General features: G+C 42.0%; 1 protein-coding gene across 1 annotated transcript; it reads left to right on the top strand.

Moving 5' to 3' along the window:
• The first annotated feature begins 546 nt into the window (after positions 1–546).
• On the top strand, positions 547–20,220 carry PGK1 (phosphoglycerate kinase 1). Its single transcript, XM_059385717.1, has 11 exons — positions 547–709; positions 6,501–6,551; positions 9,152–9,307; positions 9,414–9,558; positions 13,013–13,116; positions 13,716–13,835; positions 17,014–17,128; positions 17,371–17,550; positions 18,804–18,981; positions 19,261–19,359; positions 19,737–20,220. The coding sequence occupies exons 1-11, from the start codon at positions 645–647 to the stop codon at positions 19,775–19,777; spliced, it is 1,254 nt and encodes a 417-aa protein (XP_059241700.1). The 5' UTR covers positions 547–644; the 3' UTR covers positions 19,778–20,220.
• Positions 20,221–20,593: the final 373 nt, after the last annotated feature.

Raw genomic sequence — 20,593 nt, 5'->3', positions numbered from 1 at the left:
TTTTTATTTTAAGAGATGGGGACCTGGGCCTTTCCCGGATTCTGAGAGGTCTCAGTTATTAGCAGCCTTGCTTAGAATTCCATTTTGGGGAGCCAGGAAACCCAATTAGTTTTCCAGAGGGAAGCGCCTTTTGCATCAATCCTGGCAGGGTTTCCAAGAAATCCCTGGGGTTGGGGGGCGGTGCTTTTCTTCGGGCCATTGTGGCTGTGCTCCGCGCTGCAGCGGCTTCGTGCACCGGGGCGGAGGCCCGGGACCTCTCGCGCTCTCCTTGTCCGCCCGGAGGCGCCACCCCGAGCCCTTCCCCGCCCCCTGCCCACCCCGCGGCCCCGCCTCCTGCTCCCACCCTCGAGTCACGAAGGTCTGGGGCGGCTTGCTGCGTGCCGGACGTGACAAATGAAAACCGCACGTCCCACCAGTGTTCTCGCAGACAGGCAGCGCCTCGGAGGCAATGGCAGAGTGCTGGCGCGTCGCGGCCGCGTCCAATAGCAACCGCCGGGCGCTGCGCGAGGGGGAAGGGGAGGAGCGGTAGGCGGGGCGGTGTGGCCCGGGCAGCTTTCCGCATTCCGCACGCAACTGAAGCGCTAGTCGGCCGCATTCTTCTCCACTGTTTCGGCCCTCAGCCTCGTGGTCCTTGTATTGCCAGGATGTCGCTTTCTAACAAGCTGACTCTGGACAAGCTGGACGTGAAGGGGAAGCGGGTCGTCATGAGGTAATTCTACACGTTTGCTCGTGCTTCTCTCAATGGCTTGGCCGCAGTCTATTCGGCCCGAGCCAACTTGCTTCCGCTCCTGCCCAAAGTTGCTCTTACTCGTCCGCTCGGCCCCGTGGGTTCTGAGCCTGCAGAGTGAGGCTTTCCACCATTGTGGCCGAGGCTTTGCCCCAATTTCACGGTTTCTGACCTCCTTGTCTTCACCCGGAAGGGGAGCCATTTTTGCCCTTTGCTGGTGGATCCACCGAGGAAGGGCTCAGTTCTGGCTCAAAAGACCCGTTTTGCCCTATTTCCTATTCCTGAAATGCAGTTCTGTCGCCTCCAGCTCCCACCAGGCGAGGTGAGGCCTAATGCTTAGCGTTCAAATCCCTAGGCCCCAAAGAAGGGTCCTTGAAAGGTCATTTGGTTAGTTTCCCTTCCCCCACCGCCCTAGATCATCCTAGAGAGATGAGAAAAGGCACAGATTTCTAAGGTTCCTGCACAAAAGGGAGGTTTCCCCCAAAAGATGTTGATTTAGATGTTCAGGAGTAGGACCCCCTAAAACATGGAGGATGGGAGGAGGAGTGGGGCACAGTGAAGGATACTCTGCAGAGCTTATGTAACAGGCCTGTGCGCGGCACCGTTGGACTACAGGGCATGGGGTTTACATCAGAATGGTGAGACATACTGGCTAGTGTCGTGGTAGATCAAGGCATGGGTGCTTTTCCGTGCTGTTCCTCAGCCTCACCTCACAGAAAGCAAGAGAAGCAGGATAGTGGAGGTGAGGATGGGCTACACTTAGGTGTCTTTTACTCTGCACGTGTGGATCCTGGTCACTTACCATGGGACTTGTCCCTTAACATGCCAAAATTAGCAGTGTGGTGTATGGAGCTTTTACATTTATCATTTTGTAATGTGTGGTACATTTGCAAGCTAGGAGCAAAGTGCAGGACAGTTGGGTATGTAACTGATGGGTCGACTGTTGATAAACCTTGATAGGATCCAAGGGTGGCTTGTTTCCTGGGTGGCAGGGCTTGATTGATAGCCTTGTGCAGCCCTATCTTTTTTGGGAAGTGGTTGATAGATGGACAGGCATGTGAATGGTGTGATCCAGCCCCTTTGCCAATTTGGGCTGGTTCAAGTGAGGGCATCTTTTGGATATTAACAGACACACAAGGTTGTAGGGAATCTCCCTTCACCCTAGGCTTAAACATAGGAGAGCACTCTGAATTTCAGAACTGTGGGCACTGTAAAAGTTAATGCAGTTCTACCCTTTTCTCTGATTTTATCAAGGACACTTTTAGTTTTGCATGTCGCTGCCTCTGCCTTGTTGTGGAAATAGAAGAACTCAGTAGCTTATGGCCCTGAGAAACACTTAGTGTCTACATTTTCCCAAATGACCTAGTAGATGCAATCTGGATGTAGTAGTAATCAAAGCCATCCTAGTACTAGAAAAGGGCCTTTTCTACCCCTCAGGTGATCTTAAGAGAGGGGATAGATTCTGTGAAAAACAGGCCAGGTGGACATTGCCATGTGACTGGATTTTAGGTTTTTAAATTATCTCCTCCTATCTTTACTTCGCTCAATGCTGACCTGTCCAGATACACCTGCTGAAAGGCCAGAAGTGGGGCATCACACTGGTCACCTTCCTGCAGTTGCAGTCTTGGGCTTTATCTTCTCAGGGGAACTGGTTTGAGGGATTAACTAGGCTGGCTGGGAGTGGGACTTGAGGTGGTGCTTATCTTTTCTCCCTCTGTACTTAATATGAAATACCTTGCTGTCCAAGGGCTCAAAGTTTCATTTAACACAGATTAACCTTGAGACCTGAAATGATTGGCCAGTTCTCTCTTGCTATTGGAAAATTACCTGTCCAGGGTCACCAGACTAGTGAATTGGTGGCAGAGCTAGGACTAGAATTTGGGTCCCTTTGACTTCCAGCCAGGTCCTCTAAATACTCAAAAAGACTTTTCGTCTGCTGAAGGTTGCAATCAATATTTTTTCCCCTGAAATCTGGATAAATTCTGTTTATTTTGCCTGGGGACAGGGAGTTACTTTTTCTCTGATTGTTAATGTATCTCTTTTGAACAGAGTCAAATTTTGTGGGATTTTTTTGGAAGAGCCTAGGCAGCTATACCTTGTCAGCACAAATTTCTTTTTGTTTCAGTGCCTTTGTGTGGTGGTTGCTGGCAGTGTTTCAGAAATGGGGTCTCCTGAGTAATGGCTACTTCATTTGGTTCCTTTTCGTCCTGCAAAAGAGAGCTCTGATGTCTCTGATGTTGGTGTTAGCCAAGTCTTAAGGATCCTGCTTTCAGTTGCCAGGGGGAAACAGATTGATTTGTTGAGGGAACTTTAGTCAGAAACCTCTGACTGGGTAATTACCAGGTTCCACCTCCATTTTTTTTTTTTTTTTTTTGATTCCAGCTGACTTTACCGCCTTTTCAGTATAACTTCCGGCTTATTTTTGCAATGTCATTTCCTTTCTTCCCAGCACGGATTGCCAGTCTTAACTCCTTTGGTGACTGGTGAAGCACTTCCCTTTTTGCTTGCTTCCTCCACCAGTCTTCTGTTTTAAACCTCACTGCTTTTCTCTAACCTGTTCTAACTTGTTAAGCAGCAGCTCTTGATGCAGTGGAAAAAGAAATGGAGAGGAAAAACTGAGCTAAGTCCTTAAGACACCCATAATACCCCAGTCTTCCAGTTGGGGGCAGTGACCCAAGGGTGGGCATGGTACTTTTGAGAGCTTTTAATGGGAGTGGGCCTGGACCCCTGAGATTTCAGGTGACAGAGACTTGACTAAATCAGCGTTTTTAACAATTTGTTTTAAGATAATTACAGATTCACAGGAGGTTGCAAAGTTAGTACAGAGAAGTTTGTTCACTCAGTTTCCCCCAGAGGATACATCTTACAAAATTAAGGAGGTTGCAGAGATAGTACAGAGAAGTCTTTGTTCCCTCAGTTTCCTCCAGTGGATACATCTTACAAAATTAGAGTACAATATCAGAAGTAGGAAGTTGACATTGGGACAAAGTGTATAGTTCTGTGCTGTTTTATCATATGTATAGATCGGTGTAATTTCTACCACAAGTTACAAAACTTTTCTTTTCGTTTGAGAATCACCAAGACCTTCCTCTTTCTCCCTCTACAGAGTTATTCCCCTGCCCTCAACTCCATTCCAACCCCTGGTAACTACTGATCTGTTTCCTGCCCCTAAAGTTCTGTCATTGCAAAAATGTTACATAAGTGGTATCACAGTATATAACCTTTAGGGATTGGCTTTTTTTTCCCCACTCAGTTTAATGCCCTCTAGATTTATGCAAGTTGTCGCTTCTCTATATTGCTGAGTAGTACTTCATGATATGAATGTTGCACAGTTTGTTTAGCCATTCACCCTGTGATGGACATCCAGTTTGTTTCTAGTTTGGGGCTATTAACAAAGCTGTTGTGCACATTGAATATTCATGGACAGGTCTTGATATGGACAAATGCTGTCATTTCTCTTGGATTAATGCCTAGGAGTGAAATCACTGGATCATATGCTGAATTCCCAGACTGGTTTCCAAATCAGGCATGCTATTTTACATGAGTGATCAGTTTTCCTGCATCTTGACCAGCATTTGGTGTTGCCATTATTTTTTTATTTCAGCCATTCTGATAGCTGTGTAGTGAAATCTGAGTTCATGCCTGAAGCTAAGGCTCACCAGTGTTTCAGGGAAGTGGAAAAGGAAGGGGTACAGATTTTATATAGAATATAAGAAGTAGAATGTGTAAGCAAGGGCAGTTTCTGTGGCAGAGTCCTCAGGAAGGAGAAGCTAAAAACAGAGCTGTTGTTGAGAGTCTAGGAGGTCATGAAGGGAGGTAAAGCACAGGCAAAGAGAAGTCCAGTTCTCCTCAGTAAGGTGTGTTATATCAGCTTGTATAGCTGTCACAGATTCTTGACTATTTCTGCACATAGAATTTCCTCCCTGTAAGGGCTTGGGAGTAGGGATTACTGAAAAGGGTGGCTTGTGCTCAGCCTGTCGCCATTCACCCTTTTGACCATGGGCCTTTCTGAGAGGCTGCAAGAGGGAAAATGACAACAAGTAATGGAATACTCTGTTCTCTTCAGAATGTACTTGAAGGCTGGCAGGGGCTTTGTTTGGGATATTTATTTATTTATTTTTTAAAAAGATTATTTATTTATTTATTTATTTGACAGAGGGAGATCACAAGTAGGCAGAGAGGCAGGCAGAGAGAGAGAGGAGGAAGCAGGCTCCCCGCTGAGCAGAGAGCCTGATGCAGGACTCGATCCCAGGACCCTGAGATCATGACCTGAGCCGAAGGCAGCGGCTTAACCCACTGAGCCACCCAGGCGCCCTGTTTGGGATATTTAGAGAAGATGCTTAGAATCAGAGTCAGGTAGCCTGAAACTGAATAGAGTGTATTTCTTCAGAGGCATACTGCTTTTATTTTTGAAGACTTAATTAAAATGTTTGAATATAGACTTATTCCCTCAGCCCGTCTTTAGAAAGGCATCTCTTCAATGAGGTTGGTTGGAGTAGGAATATAGGAAATTGGTGGTCGTCTTTATAGGTCTAAGGATGTTGTAACTGTCGGCTAGGCCTCGAGCATTGGCAGCAGTCTTCTCCACTAGGTCATATCTTCCCGTAGTCCCCTTAGCATGTGACTGTGCTAGCTTTTTTTGTAACAGTGGATTGTGTTTTCAAAGGCAGATTGATGCCTTTTAAAACACAAATTACATTTTGGAGAAGCATTAACACATACAATAGCTGCCATTTGTATGGCACTTATTGTGTACCAGGTACTCTTTTAAGCCCTTTACAGATCATGCTAACTCATTTAATTCTCACAGTAACACCCTGAGGTAGATACTAACCCCATTCTGCAGATGAGAAAGAAAGCATTTAAACAGGATCTTGGCAGGCAGCTCTTAGCCCCCTATCAACTAGCTATCACACATTGTTTTCAGTTAGATTGAAATAAGCTGGGCTTCCAAGGAGTACAGAAGGGGGAAGGAAATTATTGTTTCTTAAAAAATGGTAAAAGTCAGGTGAGAAAGGAGAGACTGCAGTAAATTACTTGCTTGTGCCATCCTGATCACTTCTCTGCTAAATTGCTTGTTTCTCAGGTAGGCAGGATCACATGTTCCGCCCTCTCCTCTCAGGTTTTATGAAAGAAGCTATCTTATTTTTATTGCCTGTGTTTTGCTTGAAGAGTACTTTTTTTTTTGGTCATGAGGCCCCAGGCTTTCTCCAGAAAGAATGATAATCTGTTGATATGTTTTATTTTTTTTCTTTTGAGTGATACTAGTTAGCTTCACTAGGACCCAGAAATAATATCAAAGGAATCACAATCAAGATAATGTTCCTTAATTACCCCTTACCCATTCAGCCTCCATTATTAATTACATACTGTCATACTAGGTCCACATGAAACTCTTTTTAGGTGGAACTGGTTTTCCAGGTTTTGAGGGCTAGTTCCTGTGAAGTCAGGTTTGTTATTTTAAAAAATTTTTCTTATAAAGTGTAAGATACATACCTAGAAGGACACAGATCATAAGCTCAAAGAATTATCACAGAATGAACACATTTGTGTAATCACCCAGGTCAAGGAATACAAGACAACCCCAGAAGCACCTTCTGGTCCAGTCCTCTCTCTCCCTCCTCCCACCGGCCTCCCCATGGCTAACCACTGTGTCTTATAATACCACTGATGATTATTAAGGTGGTTTTTGAACACCCATCATATTTAACTGGTTCACTAAAAATGCTTCTCCTAATCTTTGAGGAAATCTGAAACTTTGCTTCTTTTTTAGAGTGGACTTCAACGTTCCTATGAAGAACAACCAGATAACAAACAACCAGAGGTAAGGTCTCTGCTAAAACTTGAGTTTGGCTTAAGATGTGTGTGCCTGTGGGTATGTAGGATGAAATGGTTTTCCTTTTTTAGTGTAGAACTGTGTGGTAGCTTAAGCCATATATAGTCTTGGCCTTCCACAAACCCACTATGTGGTCTGCTTTCTTAGGAGAATGTAGAAATTGAAAAAAGTCATTTTAAGTGATTTATTTTCTCTCCCTATTTTTTGAAAATGTGAAGAATTTGGGGTTACGTATTTTTAAAGAATATCAGAGCTGGCATTTGCTTCCCTTGCAAAATGAAGAACTCTGCAAGAGGATTTTTTAATATTAGTAATTTAAAGCTTATATGTATTTTTACAAGCCTTTCCATTCCATATGGCTCAGGTAAAATCAGTTTTGGGGAATTCTGATACAAGGGAAAAGATTTCAGAAGTAGTATTTTCAGTCAGTTTAGGCTATTCTAAATATCTTGACTCCAAAATCAAAAGCAGAAATTTTAAGTGATCGTACACTCTTGCTTTTGACTAGATTGTAAAAAAGGTTTAATTTTAAATTCCAGATGAGGGGTTTGAGCTGGAAAGGTGTGCTTTCCAATGATCTAGAGCAGTGTTGTCTAATAGAAATAGAATATAAGCCACATATAATACAGAATTTTCTAGTTGCCACATTAAAAAGGTAAAAAGAAGTGGGTGAACTTAATTTTAAGTAATACGTTATATTTAATTCAGTTAAGTCCAAAATAATCATTCAGGAGTTATTCAGTAAAAAATTAAAGGGACATAAAAATTTTTTGGTGTTAAGTCTTCAAGATCCAGCATGTATCTTCACCAAGCACATCACCATCTGGACTAGTCATTATTCCTAGTATTGAAGAGGCACACATAGCTAATGGCTGCCTTATTGTACGGTCTAGGTCTAGACCCAGAACATTTTCAGATACTGGTCCCAGGGTAGAGACTGGCATTTTCCCTGCTGCAGTATAGTGGAAGGTCTGTGTTTTGTACAAGGCATCTCTTTTTTCATTATTTTCTGCAGCACACAGAAGAAATTGGAAATATGCCTATCAAGGTGTTTTATGAATTAAAAGCAGAGAAGCAGATCTGAGTACATTTTTTCATTTTCAGAAATCCATGGAGTTAACAGAAGGAAGCATTAAAAATAATAGAACTTGCTGATAAGGGATATCCCTGAAGAATAATTTGTTTCTTTGGGCAAACTTTGTGCCTAATGAAGGTTTCTTCTTTATTTGGTGTTAGTGAGTTTTTATATATGTCAAATAGCACAAGATATTTTAGAAACCTAACTTGGTTTTTATCAGTCACCTTATCAGAGATTTCCCTGGTCACCCTATCTAAAATCCCCTTCACTGGGGCACCTGGGTGTCTCAGTGGGTTAAAGTCTCTGCCTTTGGCTCAGGTCATGGTCCCGGGGTCCTGGGATCGAGCCCCACGTTGGGCTCTCTGCTCAGCGGGGAGCCTGCTTCTTCCTCACTCTCTGCCTGCTTCTTCCTCACTCTTGCCTGCTTCTCTGCCTGCTTGTGATCTCTGTCAAATGGATAAAATCTTTAAAAAATCTTCAAAAAAAAGACTGGCAAAAGTGGAAAGTTAGTATCAAGGTTATGACAAAAGTTTGACATGTTTAAAGGAAGTTTAATAATTTTTTAGTTAAACTGTAGTGTAGATAATATGACATTATTTAAACCATGTTCTATATAATGTATTTTTTCCTACCAGGAAATGTGCCTTAGCATCTATAATGGGTGGAGAAAAGTTACTACACATTTTTAAGTTTTTTCCTGTATTTCCTTTAATGGTGTCAGGATTGGGGAATTTTAGATTTCTTCCTCAATCAGATAAGAGGGATGTTTGAGGGGTCCCCAAGACACCTTTATAACTTAGTGATTCACTAGAAGGACTCACAGGACAGGATGACAGGATGTAGCATAGAGTTATCACTGCCAAAGTTTATTATTACAGGGTACATGACAAGATCAGCAAGGGGAAAAGACACATAAAATCTGGAGAAATCTATGCATGGGCTTCCAGTGCTCGCCTTTCAGCAGTGGAAACTGCAGAAGTTGCATGCACTATTTTCGCCCAGTGAAGCTATTAGAGATTTGGCTTCTAAGATTTGTACTGGGAGCTGGTCAGTGGGTACCCTCTGCATTGGAACCAACAAAATTCTAGACTATTAGAAGAAAGCACGTTTTCAGTATAAATCACTTCTTACAGTCTTGGAGCAGTGTCCATTAGAACAGCACATGTCAGATTTGAGGGATGACTTGGAAGCCGGGTTCCCAGACACTGGCCAAGGGCCAACCTTGCAAGCAAGTCCTTCTAAAGATAGCAGCTTCAGTCCTGCTCTGGTAGATCTCTGCATAAGTGGCAAAATGTGATGAGATTGAATAATCCTTGGTGGAGGGTTGGCATCATAACTGACTTCTTCCTTTGAACCTGAACCCGAGGACCATCACTGAGTTCCCAACAGTAAATCTGAGGGAATTTAGAAAAGAAAAGGGGCTTTATAGTTCATGAGGCCATAAATAAAACCATTCCCACTAATTCCTAGGAGTAACCTTGATCTATCCCGTGTCTCTTTATTGTTGCAGAATCAAGGCTGCCATCCCAAGCATCAAATTCTGCTTGGACAATGGAGCTAAGTCAGTTGTTCTTATGAGCCATCTTGGCCGGCCAGATGGTGTCCCCATGCCTGAGAAGTACTCTTTGGAGCCAGTTGCTGTAGAACTTAAATCTCTGCTGGGCAAGTAAGTGCCAGACTCTGGAGCTGGTAGACTCTTGACAGTAGATGCTGTGAAGCATGTACTGGTTCTTTCAGACTTTTCAGTTGTCTCCATCTCCTGCTCTCCCCAGGGATGTTTTGTTCTTAAAGGACTGTGTGGGCCAAGAAGTGGAGAAAGCTTGTGCTAACCCAGCTGCTGGGTCTGTTATCCTGCTGGAGAACCTTCGCTTTCATGTGGAGGAAGAAGGGAAGGGAAAAGATGCTTCTGGGAATAAGGTAGGGCCTGTGACTTCAGACATTATTAGGGGTGAGGGGGACTGGGTCCCTGAGAGATTGAAGAATAGAGGTAGATCATGTTTATTTTTTCCTTAGATATCTCTTTATTGAAGTATAGCATAAGTACATATATATGAGATAAGGTTTATGTTTATTCATATAAAGGTTATTCATACATAATGAATATTCATATATGAATAAATTAAAATAACCTTTTATTCATATATTAAGGGTTATTTTAATATACATGAAAATCTTTAAATGAATATGAATATATAGGGGTATATATGAATATATATTCAAGCTATGCATTTATACAAATTTATTTATTTATATCTATCTATCTATAGATACATGACTTGATAAATTATCAGAGTACACACACACCTGCTATGTAACCACCACCTGGGTCAAGGAATAGAATATTGGCTAGCATCCCAGAAGCCCTTCTCATGCTCAGATGCTTTGTAATACCTTTGAAAAATATGTGAATACCATTTGGGTATAAGAGTATTCAGTGGTTGTGCTTTTGCAGTTGTTACTTTGTTCCCCACTTGGCCTATGATACATGAGGATTTTTTTTCCCTGACAGTGTGTGGTAATCCTAGTTGAAGGGTAGCCTATGATTGCCAAGTGCTGAGAGCAGATAGCAGATGTTCATAGGCACTTGTTGGGGGTGGGTGTCCATGCTGTACCAGGGGTTCTTCCTGCAGAGCCAGTTTCAGATTTTTTTTCCATCAAGGCTGGAACAGTTTTTCTAAGCAACAGACCATGGTGTTTTATAGAAGGACAGTAATATTCTTATTTAAAAGGGGGATTAATTTAATAGTTGAGCTTGGCACTCTTAAAACCATAAATTGAAATTTAGTGTGATAGAATTGGGATTTCCTTATAAAAGAATTAAGTGAGCAGAAAAAGTACTTTGTACTAAGTCAAGTGGAAAGGGACTCTGGGAAAATTGTAGTTGGGCAAATGATGGTCATGATGCTACTGCCTTGGATTTGAGACATTTTTTATGAAGTATAAAATATTTTTTTGAATTCCCTTTAAAATAAGGAAGTGCACATGTTGTCATCATTTTATAAAGAAATTTAAGTTTCCAAAAGGCAGTCATTTTACTGAAGTTAGAGGCAGTAGTGGTGTTGCTGGACTTTATATATAGCTCAGTCCATTAGATCAGTAAACTACTTCTATAAAGGATCAAACAGTAAAATACTTAGGCTTTGTAGGCAGTATAGTCACAACTGCATATGGTCTCTGTTGGAATTGCTCAACTATGCTGTTGTCATGCCAAAGGGACCACAGAAAAAACCCACCCAAAACAAAAATTAAAGAGCAACCATAGATAATCCACAAAGTAGATTACTATGATGTGACAGCCAGAATTCAAATATTAAGTGATAAAGCTGGCTCTTTGAGGATGATGTAGGATTTGCCTATGGGTAAAAGAGAAGCTGAAGTCATCCTTTAGAACTTTCTACCCTTAGGTGTTTTGTGTCTTGGGGAATAAGATTGTTTGAAGCTGGGGCGCCTGGGTGGCTCAGTGGGTTCAAGCCTCTGCCTTCAGCTCAGGTCATGATCCCAGGGTCTTGGGATTGAGCCCCACATAGGGCTCTCTGCTCCGCGGGGAGCCTGCTTCCTCCTTTCTCTCTCTGCCTGGCTCTCTGCCTACTTGTGATCTCTGCCTGTCAAATAAATAAATAAAATCTTAAAAAAAAGAAAGATTTTTTGAAGCTAGTATCTCAGTCTCCTGTTGTGCTTCTGGTGTTTCTTAAGGTCATGGAGTACCTGCTTACAAGCAGTTTCTTTTCTTAGCACCTTAGGCCCTGGTCTTGCCTTACCCTGCCTTTGGCATAATCTTGGTACAGTGGTAGGAGTCAGGTGCTGATCTCAAATTTGGTGCCTGTTAGAGTGAAACTCACTTGCACAGACTCTAGGACTTAGAAATGGTAGCAGATTGAGACAAAACCACCTATTCAGGAAGTGATGAACTAACAGTTCTAGTCTGTGACATTTTTAGTTAACTTTACATTTAGTGTCCATTTAGTGCTTGGAATTTCTTGAGCCAGTAATAAGTTCAGAATAGATTTAAAAAAAAAAGCAAGGACATAAAATAACTTCCTTTTTCCAGTGTGCCCACATTGGTCTTTTAGGAATATTTTCTTTCTTCTAGTTATTGGTAGAACAAAACTGAGAAGTGGGTTCTGGTTATTAATTTCTGTAGTGCCTGTTTCATGAAGAGCTTGTTTGCCCCATTTTTCCTTTGACAGTTCTTTAAGGAGTTATCATGCCTTTTTAATAGGTGGGAAGATTTCAGGGACAGAGATCTATTTGCCAAAGGTTACACAGTGAATTAGTGTTGGAGTTGGGCCTAGAACCCAGGTGTTCTGCCATTTGGGCAGTATTTTCTTAACACAGATTATCTTAGTCACCAGTGGCAGATACTATTCCATTCTGGAAAGATTATGTAGGTTCTACAGTCTTTAGTTTTAGCATTAGAAGGTCATTCTTAAGGTCATTAGAAGAAAACCCCTGTTATTTGTGGCAACCTCCTTCACCTTGAAATGTAGGAGGATGGGAGTGGGCAGTGACTAAAAGGAACATTAGTTCTGTCCTGTATATTTTTCTGTGATGTGTTCCCCCGTGCATCTTTGCTTGGTTTCTTTCTGGAGGTTTTTGTTCATCCTGCCATCCTGCTTTATGTCCCCTTTTAGGTGGGGGGTATCCTGGAGAGTGAGCAGACATTTCAAAGCCACAGTGTTTTACTACTACTTTGTTTCTCTTTTTTTGGAGAAGTGTATTTCTTGTTTTCTTAGATGCCTAACTTCTAGGGAATGTTACATAGAATATATAGAATAATATATATATATATATATATATATATATATATATTCTCTCTCTATATATATATTTTTTTCTCTCTCTCTCTTTCTCTCTCTCTCTCTCTATATGTTCTTTTCTGTTGCGATGTTTCCACCTGCCCTCTCTGTTCCAGCCTCATGAAGAATGTGTGTGAGGGCCACTTTCCCTTTGGAGAAAGGCCTTGGTAGCTAGAAGCTTGGGTCAAGTATATTCCTAACTTTTGCAAGGAGAATATGTTGAAATGAGGCTATGAGGCAAGCAAGCTAAGGAAAAGAAAAGATAATCTTAGGACTTGGGGAGAGGTCAGTGGGTTGTGATTAGCTTTGTGTGATTAGAGGTTAAGCCATGGTTAGGAATCTTCTTTGCAATTTGAGGCAGGATGAAGGAGAGCAGAATGTAGAAGGGACCAAAAGACCTAGAATATTTGGAAGAGGAAATAGATTCTGTTTCTAGTTGTACAAATTGCTGTCGCACTGACTCTGGGTCTTAGAGATACTCAGGAGGACTCTTGGTATGAAATGCCTTTACAGTTGTCTTCTTGGAGCCATCAACATTTTCTGTGTTGGTTTTCTTTCTTTTTTTTTCCCTGCAGGTTAAAGCTGAGCCAGCCAAAGTAGAAGCCTTCCGAGCTTCCCTTTCCAAGCTAGGAGATGTCTATGTCAATGATGCTTTTGGCACTGCTCACCGAGCTCACAGGTACTAAGAGTCTTTTTTGACATTGAGCTAGGAGGAGTATCCTCTGTTTACTCAAGCAGCCCAAGCTCTCAGAACATCATACTTTGAGCTTCTATCTCTAATTGGAGCTGCCAGTTAAGACTGTGGTTCCTGTGAATATTCTTGGTCCTTATTGAGGAAATAAAAGGGAAAAATGTGAAGAATTGTGAATCTTTTTGTTGAGCTTCAGGAAGAGGTTGCTCTTAGGAAATTTCAGGTAGAGCCCTCCCTTTGTTAACATTGTAAGGTCAGAATCTTACGCTGGAAGCAAAGTGAGGAGTCTTTGGCCATTAGCTAACTGGCTGATTGTTTATTATGGTTAAACCCTTGACTTGAAGACTTGAGTTGTGTTTCTCCAATCCTACTCAAGTTTGTTGCTTTTTACTTGTTCCTCTAGGCTGTGCCCTGTTAGTCAAAAACCTTGTTTTGTACCTCCATATTTTTGTTGGAATTTAGGGATGAAAACCGTGGTCTCCTGGAATCTCAGAAGTGAAGGTATTTCAGCGATAAGGAGATGGACTCTAGAATTGGGAGAATTGTTAAGGATTGACCAAAATTGCAGTGTCTCTGGTCTTTTCTAGCTCCATGGTGGGAGTCAGTCTGCCACAGAAGGCTGGAGGTTTCTTAATGAAGAAGGAGCTGAACTACTTTGCCAAGGCTTTGGAATGCCCAGAGCGACCCTTCCTGGCCATCCTGGGCGGGTATGAAGAACTCTTCAAGATCATGCTTTAAATAGCATGTTTGCCTGGTAGTAGGCCATGACTTGCGTGGCTTATTATGGTCCGAAAGCATAATCGGATGGGGTAAATAAGGAGAGTTTAATAAAGAGACTATGTACAAATGTGTGGGTAGGGTTCAGGGACACCCAGAAAGTACAGCTTAGTAGTGTGGGGCCAGCAACAGCTCTCACCTTCCCTAGGCCTGAAGGGACAAAAGGGAAGGAATGGTTACCAAAATCCAGGGCCCTCTGAGAGAAACTGTAGCCTTGTTCAGGGAATATAGGGATAGACAGGGAGGCATCTGGCAAGGAGGGAGCCAGGGGAAGAAATACTCTGATCTCCCTTCAGTCTTCTATTGATGTTCCCCCTACCTCGCCCCCTCCCAGTTGCCTACAACCCAACTGGAAGCCCGAGGGCAAGTGATGTGCCTTCATGCAGGTCAGACTCCTAGGACAAAGCAGGGCCAAGAAGGACAGCAAGTGGTTTTGGAGGGAAGAATGGGAAAGATTGACCATAGGTGCTCATCTAACAATTTCTGAAGCACTTGAGTCTTCCATGTTTATACAGTCTGGCAAGAATAACTACGAACATCTTTTCATATGTATGTATTTAATTTATCATTTAGAACTAATTTCTCCAGATAATATACCTTTTTACAGTTTTTCCTGTGGAGAAAGGTACCACGTGGAGAATGATATTCCAGTGGCTTAGTTAGAATAGAAATTTCAGAATTGCAGGTTAAGAGTCTAGGAAGAGAAATTTTAGAGTGGGGTTGGGGACCTAGTGCTGCTTGAATAAGAGGACTTGCTATCACTTGGATATCGAGGTAGCACCCTCTTTATGGCTGAATGCTACTGGCCCTTCTATAAGCATGTTTGTTTTTCCCCATGTGATTGAACACACTCAGCATTTTCCTATGAAAGCTTACTCTGGAGTTGGATGTCAGTTTCAGGTAGCATAGTTCTTCAGGATTCATGAGCCCAGTATCAGGGTCCTAAAAATAATTCAGGTGGGTATAGGTTGTTTTCTGCATTCTAGAAGCATTGCCCCTCTTGTGCACTGTGTTACAAAGGTCAGACTCTCATCCTCATCTCTGGAGATAAGGATTCGAGCTGCTTTTGCTTTACATCCTTCTGTAGATCTGGAATATGTGAGTACCACCTAGTGGTAACCATCAGATTTAAGGCTTAGCTGGAAATAACTGTTTGTGGGAAGTTGATGTGGAGGGGTTTTTTTTGGTGTGGTGTTCTTGTTTTTGCCAGCTTTCTTCCAGTGTAGTCTTAGACCAGTAACAGTTTTGGGGCAAATTTTAACATTTTATTAAAGAAAACATTATTGTGGAAACATTGAACCATATACAGAAGTTGAGAGAACAGTATAATAAGCCCCCAGACACCTAGTACACTGCTTCACAATCACATTTTTTATCAGGAGTGCTTTTAAGCAAGTCTTAGACATAATTTCACTTAGTAGTACTGTATGTATCTCATAACTGATAAAGAGATTTCTTTTAAATAACCACCACGTTATAGCTAACATATTTTAACAGCTTCGTTTGTCATCTAATATCTAGTCTGTATTCAGAAGTTCTTTGTCATCTCAGAAATGCCATTTTATAATTGGCTTCATGGAGTAAGGATCCATATGAAGTTCATGTGTTGTATTTGGTTGTTAGGCATTTTCTGTTCTGTAATAGTCCCTTTTTCTTACTATTTCCTTTACATGATTTGTTGAAGAATCAGGGCATGTGAGGTGTAGAGTATCCATCCCACATTTAAAAAAAAATTAAAAAAAAAGATTTTTATTTATTTGACAGAGATCACAAGTAGGCAGAGAGGCGAGCAGAGAGGGGAAGCCGACTCCCTGCTGAGCAGAGAGCCCGATGTGGGGCTCGATCCTAGGACTCTGGGATCATGACCTGAGCCGAAGGCAGAGGCTTTAAACACACTGAGCCACCTGGGCGTCCCATCCCACATTTTTTAAACATTGATATATTTTAGAGAGAGCATGCGAGTGCATGCACAAGCAGGAGGGACAGAGGGAGAGAGAATTTGAAGCAGACTCTGTGTTGAGCACAGAGCCTGACTCTGGGCTCGATCTCATGACCCTGAGATCATGACTGGAGCTGAAACCAAGTGTCAGATACTTAACTGACTATGCCACCCACGTGCCCTGGCCTGGGACAGTTTTGAGTGGGTTCGGGGAATCCCATAATTAATAGTCTTGCTCAGGTACAACTAGCTGTCTTGACTCTGGTTTTTGTGGGGAGAAGGGGCAAAGTAGAGATGTATTTGGGTATCATGGTTTCTATAGATAGTAGTAGGTATTCTCAGTTCTTTTGGTCTAGAACCACACTGTTAAGGGGTTTTCTTAGAAACAGATTGGACTTTTGGGTTGAAGAAACATAGGGCGTTAGCCAGTACTTTTTTTGTTTACAGTTTTTTTTTTTTTAAATCCAGTTAGTTAACATACAGTCTAATATTGGTTTTAGGTGACTTAGTGATCCATCACTTACGTGCACAGCCAGTTCTCATGATAACAAGTGCCCCCCTCCTTACCCATTATCCATTTAACCCATCCCCATACCCACCAACCCTCAGTCTGAGTCTGTTTTATGGTTTGCCTCTCTTTTTTTACCCCTTGTGTTCATCTGTTTTGTTTTTTAAATTCCACATACAAGTGAAATCATACGGTATTTGTCTTTCTCTGACTGACTTGACTTCACTTAGCATAATAACATTCTAGCTCCATCCATATTGTTGAGCAGTGGCAAGGTTTCTTTCTATGACTGAGTAATAGTCTGCTGTGTGTGTGTAAACCACAGATTCTTGATCCATTCATCAGTCGATAGACATTTGGACCTTTTCATAACTTGGTTATTATTGACAGTGCTGTTAAACATTGGGGCATGTGTATCCCTTTGAATCAGTATTTTTGTGTATTTTGGGTAAATATCTAGTACAATTGCTGGATCATAGAGTAGTCATATTTTTAACTTCTGCAGGAGCTTTCATACTGTTTTCCAGAGTAGTTAGCCAGTACTTTTGTCACTTGTGGGACATTTCTCTGTGCCTTGATGTAAAAACTCAGACACTATATAATATCACTTCCTTAGTCCACCATTTATTCTTTTGTTGATGATTCTTGCTTTCTCTTCTAGAGCTAAAGTTGCAGACAAGATCCAGCTGATCAGTAATATGCTGGACAAAGTCAATGAGATGATTATTGGTGGTGGAATGGCTTTTACCTTCCTAAAAGTGCTCAACAACATGGAGGTAGGATACCAGTGCCAAGTAGATATGAAGTGGTTCTCCATCAGAAGTAGCAGGTTACATAAATTTAAAAAGAAAACCAGCTTCTGACATGAGCCCTCGAAACTCCCATTTATTATTTTTTTTGAAAGTTGCCTTTTGTCTTGGAATTGTTCCTTTACACTGCATTGTTGCTCCTGTCTGCTTTGTGAGTTAATCATGTTCTTAGTATAGAGGCTGATCTTTATTTTGGCTCCTGTGTATAGATTGGCACTTCTCTGTTTGATGAAGAGGGAGCCAAGATAGTCAAAGACCTGATGTCCAAAGCTGAGAAGAATGGTGTAAAAATTACCTTGCCTGTTGACTTTGTCACTGCTGAAAAGTTTGATGAGAATGCCAAGACTGGCCAAGCCACTGTGGCCTCTGGCATACCTGCTGGCTGGATGGTGAGTCAATAGGGTGGGTGGTGGTAGGAGTGAACAAAAGCATTTTAATTTCTTTCTTTCGTTCTTTCTTTCCTCCTTCCTTTTTTCCTTCCTTCCTTCATTCATTCATTCAACCAGCCAGCATTTTAAAAGAATCTCTACAGGAGATCCCTGTCAGAAAGGGCTCCAAATGTAGCAGCGAGGCCCTCCTCAGGAGAGAATCCATGGGGGGAAAAGCATGATTGCTGCTGTCTTCATCAGTAATAAGGGGGCAAAACTATGTTTTGTTTCTAAATTTATTTAGTATTTGTTGTTAAGACTTAACTATGTGCTGGGCTTGGTGCTAAATACTTTCATGATCTGGGCTGTTCTGGATTACGTTGTTACCTAAAAACCGTATAAGAACTCTTACATAAAAACATTAAGGGTAGCAGAAGTGTACTGATTATAAACAGGAAAAAAATGTATGTTATGTGTATATTAAAGACTAAATATTTCATTGTAGTGTTCGCCACGTATTATCATTGTAATAGCTGTATAAAGCTGTATCATGTTGACATACTAGTTTGCTTACTTGTGGGTATTATTCAGTGTTTCTCAAGAGTGTGGTTCTAAGAACAATAGCATCAAAAGATGGAAGTTTCTTGGCCCTATCCCAGACTTAATGTATCAGGAGCTCTAGAGGTTGGGCCCAGGAATTTTTTTGCTAGAACAATTCCTCTTGGTGATTCCAGTACATGCCAAAATTTGAGAACCACTGAATATAGATCATTGTCTCAACCTTGGCATTGTTGGCATCTCAGGTAGTTTGCTATGGGGTGTTGTCTTGCACATCACGTTGTTGGCATCTCAGGTAGTTTTGCTGGGGGGTGTTGTCCTGCACATCACAGGGTGTTGAGCGGCATCCCTGACTTCAGCCTCCTAGATGTCAGAACTATCTCCCTCCCAAGTTGGGACAACCAAAATATCCCCAGATACTGCTACAGGACCTCTGGGGAGGGATAGAAATGACCCCTGTTGAAAACTACTGATTCAGTTCTTCACAGTCATAGTGTGGTTAAGAATGTTTTTATCAAATAACCTGGTTTTCCCTTCCATTTGATATTCCATAAAGGATGTGAGCAGGTTTATACTTCTTAAGAATGAAGGGTGTCTTTTGGTTCTACAAGAAGCTGGTGTTCAGCCTTGAGTTCAGCTCTTGGTGAAGGTGGTGTTCATTACTTTCAGAGCAACTTTCTTGGTAGGTCATCTTCTATTTTAACTCCTCCCCTTAGGGCTTGGACTGTGGTCCTGAGAGCAGCAAGAACTACGCTGAGGCAGTTGCTCGGGCTAAGCAGATCGTGTGGAATGGACCCGTGGGCGTATTTGAATGGGATGCTTTTGCCCAAGGAACTAAAGCTCTCATGGATGAGGTGGTAAAAGCCACTGCCAGGGGCTGCATCACCATCATAGGTAAAGGGTGCTTTACAAAGTTAATGCCAGGGTAGTCTGGTAGAATTCTGATCAGAGGAAAGTTGAAGGGAAATGATGAACTTTTACTAGGTTTCTTGGTGCTGGTTGAGTCTTGAGAGCTGAACCAGTGTACATTTCTTGGAGGACCGGACCCTCTTAATGAGAGGGAATTGGGGGTTCATCATCTGCCTTTTGGGCTTAAGAGCATATTGCCTTACAGTTTGGTGCCAGTCCTTTTTGTTTCCTTTCTCTCTTTTTAACTTGGCTTTCATTCAACAGGTGGTGGAGACACTGCTACTTGCTGTGCCAAATGGAACACAGAGGATAAAGTCAGCCATGTGAGCACTGGGGGTGGTGCCAGTTTAGAGCTCCTGGAAGGTGAGATTCTTCCCTATTTGACTTGCTGGGGGGAAGGCCGGGGATTATGCAGTGACAGGTGGGTAGAATAGAGTGGAGATAGTATGTGGTATTGTCATTGGTGTTCATTATTACCTGGGCAGTACAAATGGAGGAACTTCAAATAACACTCCTAGCATCCATTTTGGGTGGGGAGGGGCAGAGAGGAAGACTTACTCCAGAGGGGTGACACTCTAATAGACCTGGGACCCAGAATGTGAAAGTTACCCAGATCTTGGTCATGTGTTCAAAGGAAGAGCAGACATGTTATTGGGACATGTTACTGGGAAGATAGGTGTATCTGGCTTAGTGGGTCTTGTAGTAATGCTGTCTGTGTATGTGTGCTTTCTCAAAAACAGGTAAAGTCCTTCCTGGGGTGGATGCTCTCAGCAGTGTTTAGTACTTTCCTGCCTTTTGGTTCCTGTGCCCAGCCCCTAAGTCAACTTAGTCCTTGCCGTATCTCTGCTTGGCATTAGCTAAAATCTTCCCCCATGTCAAGATTCAGCTAGTGGCCAAGAGGTGCAGCACCAGGAACCCTTAAGCAGTTGCACAGCATCTCAGCTCCTCTTTATTGCACCATGGATTTGCCTACATTCTTCAAGATCCCCTTTGAATTTCCTAGCAACTAAGCCATTATGCATTCTAGAGTGCATATATTTATATTTTGCCTGTTAAAAGAAAATGAGCTGTGTTAGCTTCTCTTTTTCAAGTAGCTTATTCTAACTAGCTTTGTCATTGTTTCGCTTCTCAGCATGGAAATAAGATGAAATTCCAATTATAGGTAGGTAGGGAGGCAAAGTTGGTGAACTATGAAATAAATAAAAGTATCCATTGAAACTGGGATTTTATTTTCCTGTCATACTTTGTTAGGGTGAGGACAGACTCTTAGGGAAAGGATTGAATCAATTACATTCTGAATGCAAGAAATGGGGCAGCATTGGTTGGGGAGGTAGGGGAGATTAGATAAATATCTACTCTTTATTGAGGGCATACTTTATGACAGATAATGTGACAGGTGCTTTACGTTTTATTTTTATCTGTTAAAAACACATGACCATATTTGAAAATAAAACAGTTAAGGCTTACAACAACAAAATAGAGGCTTCATCCTCTTCCTCACATTTTCCCATTCCCCAGAGATTTTTACCTCTTAGGTTTTTTTGGGCATTCACCCTCCCTGTTTCTAAGTCACATACTTAACACTTTCAATTTCTTG

The sequence above is a fragment of the Mustela nigripes genome, chromosome X (assembly GCF_022355385.1).
Source record: "Mustela nigripes isolate SB6536 chromosome X, MUSNIG.SB6536, whole genome shotgun sequence".
NCBI lineage: Eukaryota > Metazoa > Chordata > Mammalia > Carnivora > Mustelidae > Mustela > Mustela nigripes.
The sequence above is the reverse complement of the archived record's forward strand: the minus strand, read 5'-3'. Positions and strand labels throughout refer to the sequence as shown.

Coding starts and splice junctions, on each gene's coding strand:
- PGK1 (XM_059385717.1), top strand. CDS start 645: ATGTCGCTTTCTAACAAGCTGACTCTGGACAAGCTGGACGTGAAGGGG. Junction 9,308..9,413: donor CTTAAATCTCTGCTGGGCAA/GTAAGTGCCAGA, acceptor TGCTCTCCCCAG/GGATGTTTTGTTCTTAAAGG. Junction 19,360..19,736: donor CAGTTTAGAGCTCCTGGAAG/GTGAGATTCTTC, acceptor TCTCAAAAACAG/GTAAAGTCCTTCCTGGGGTG.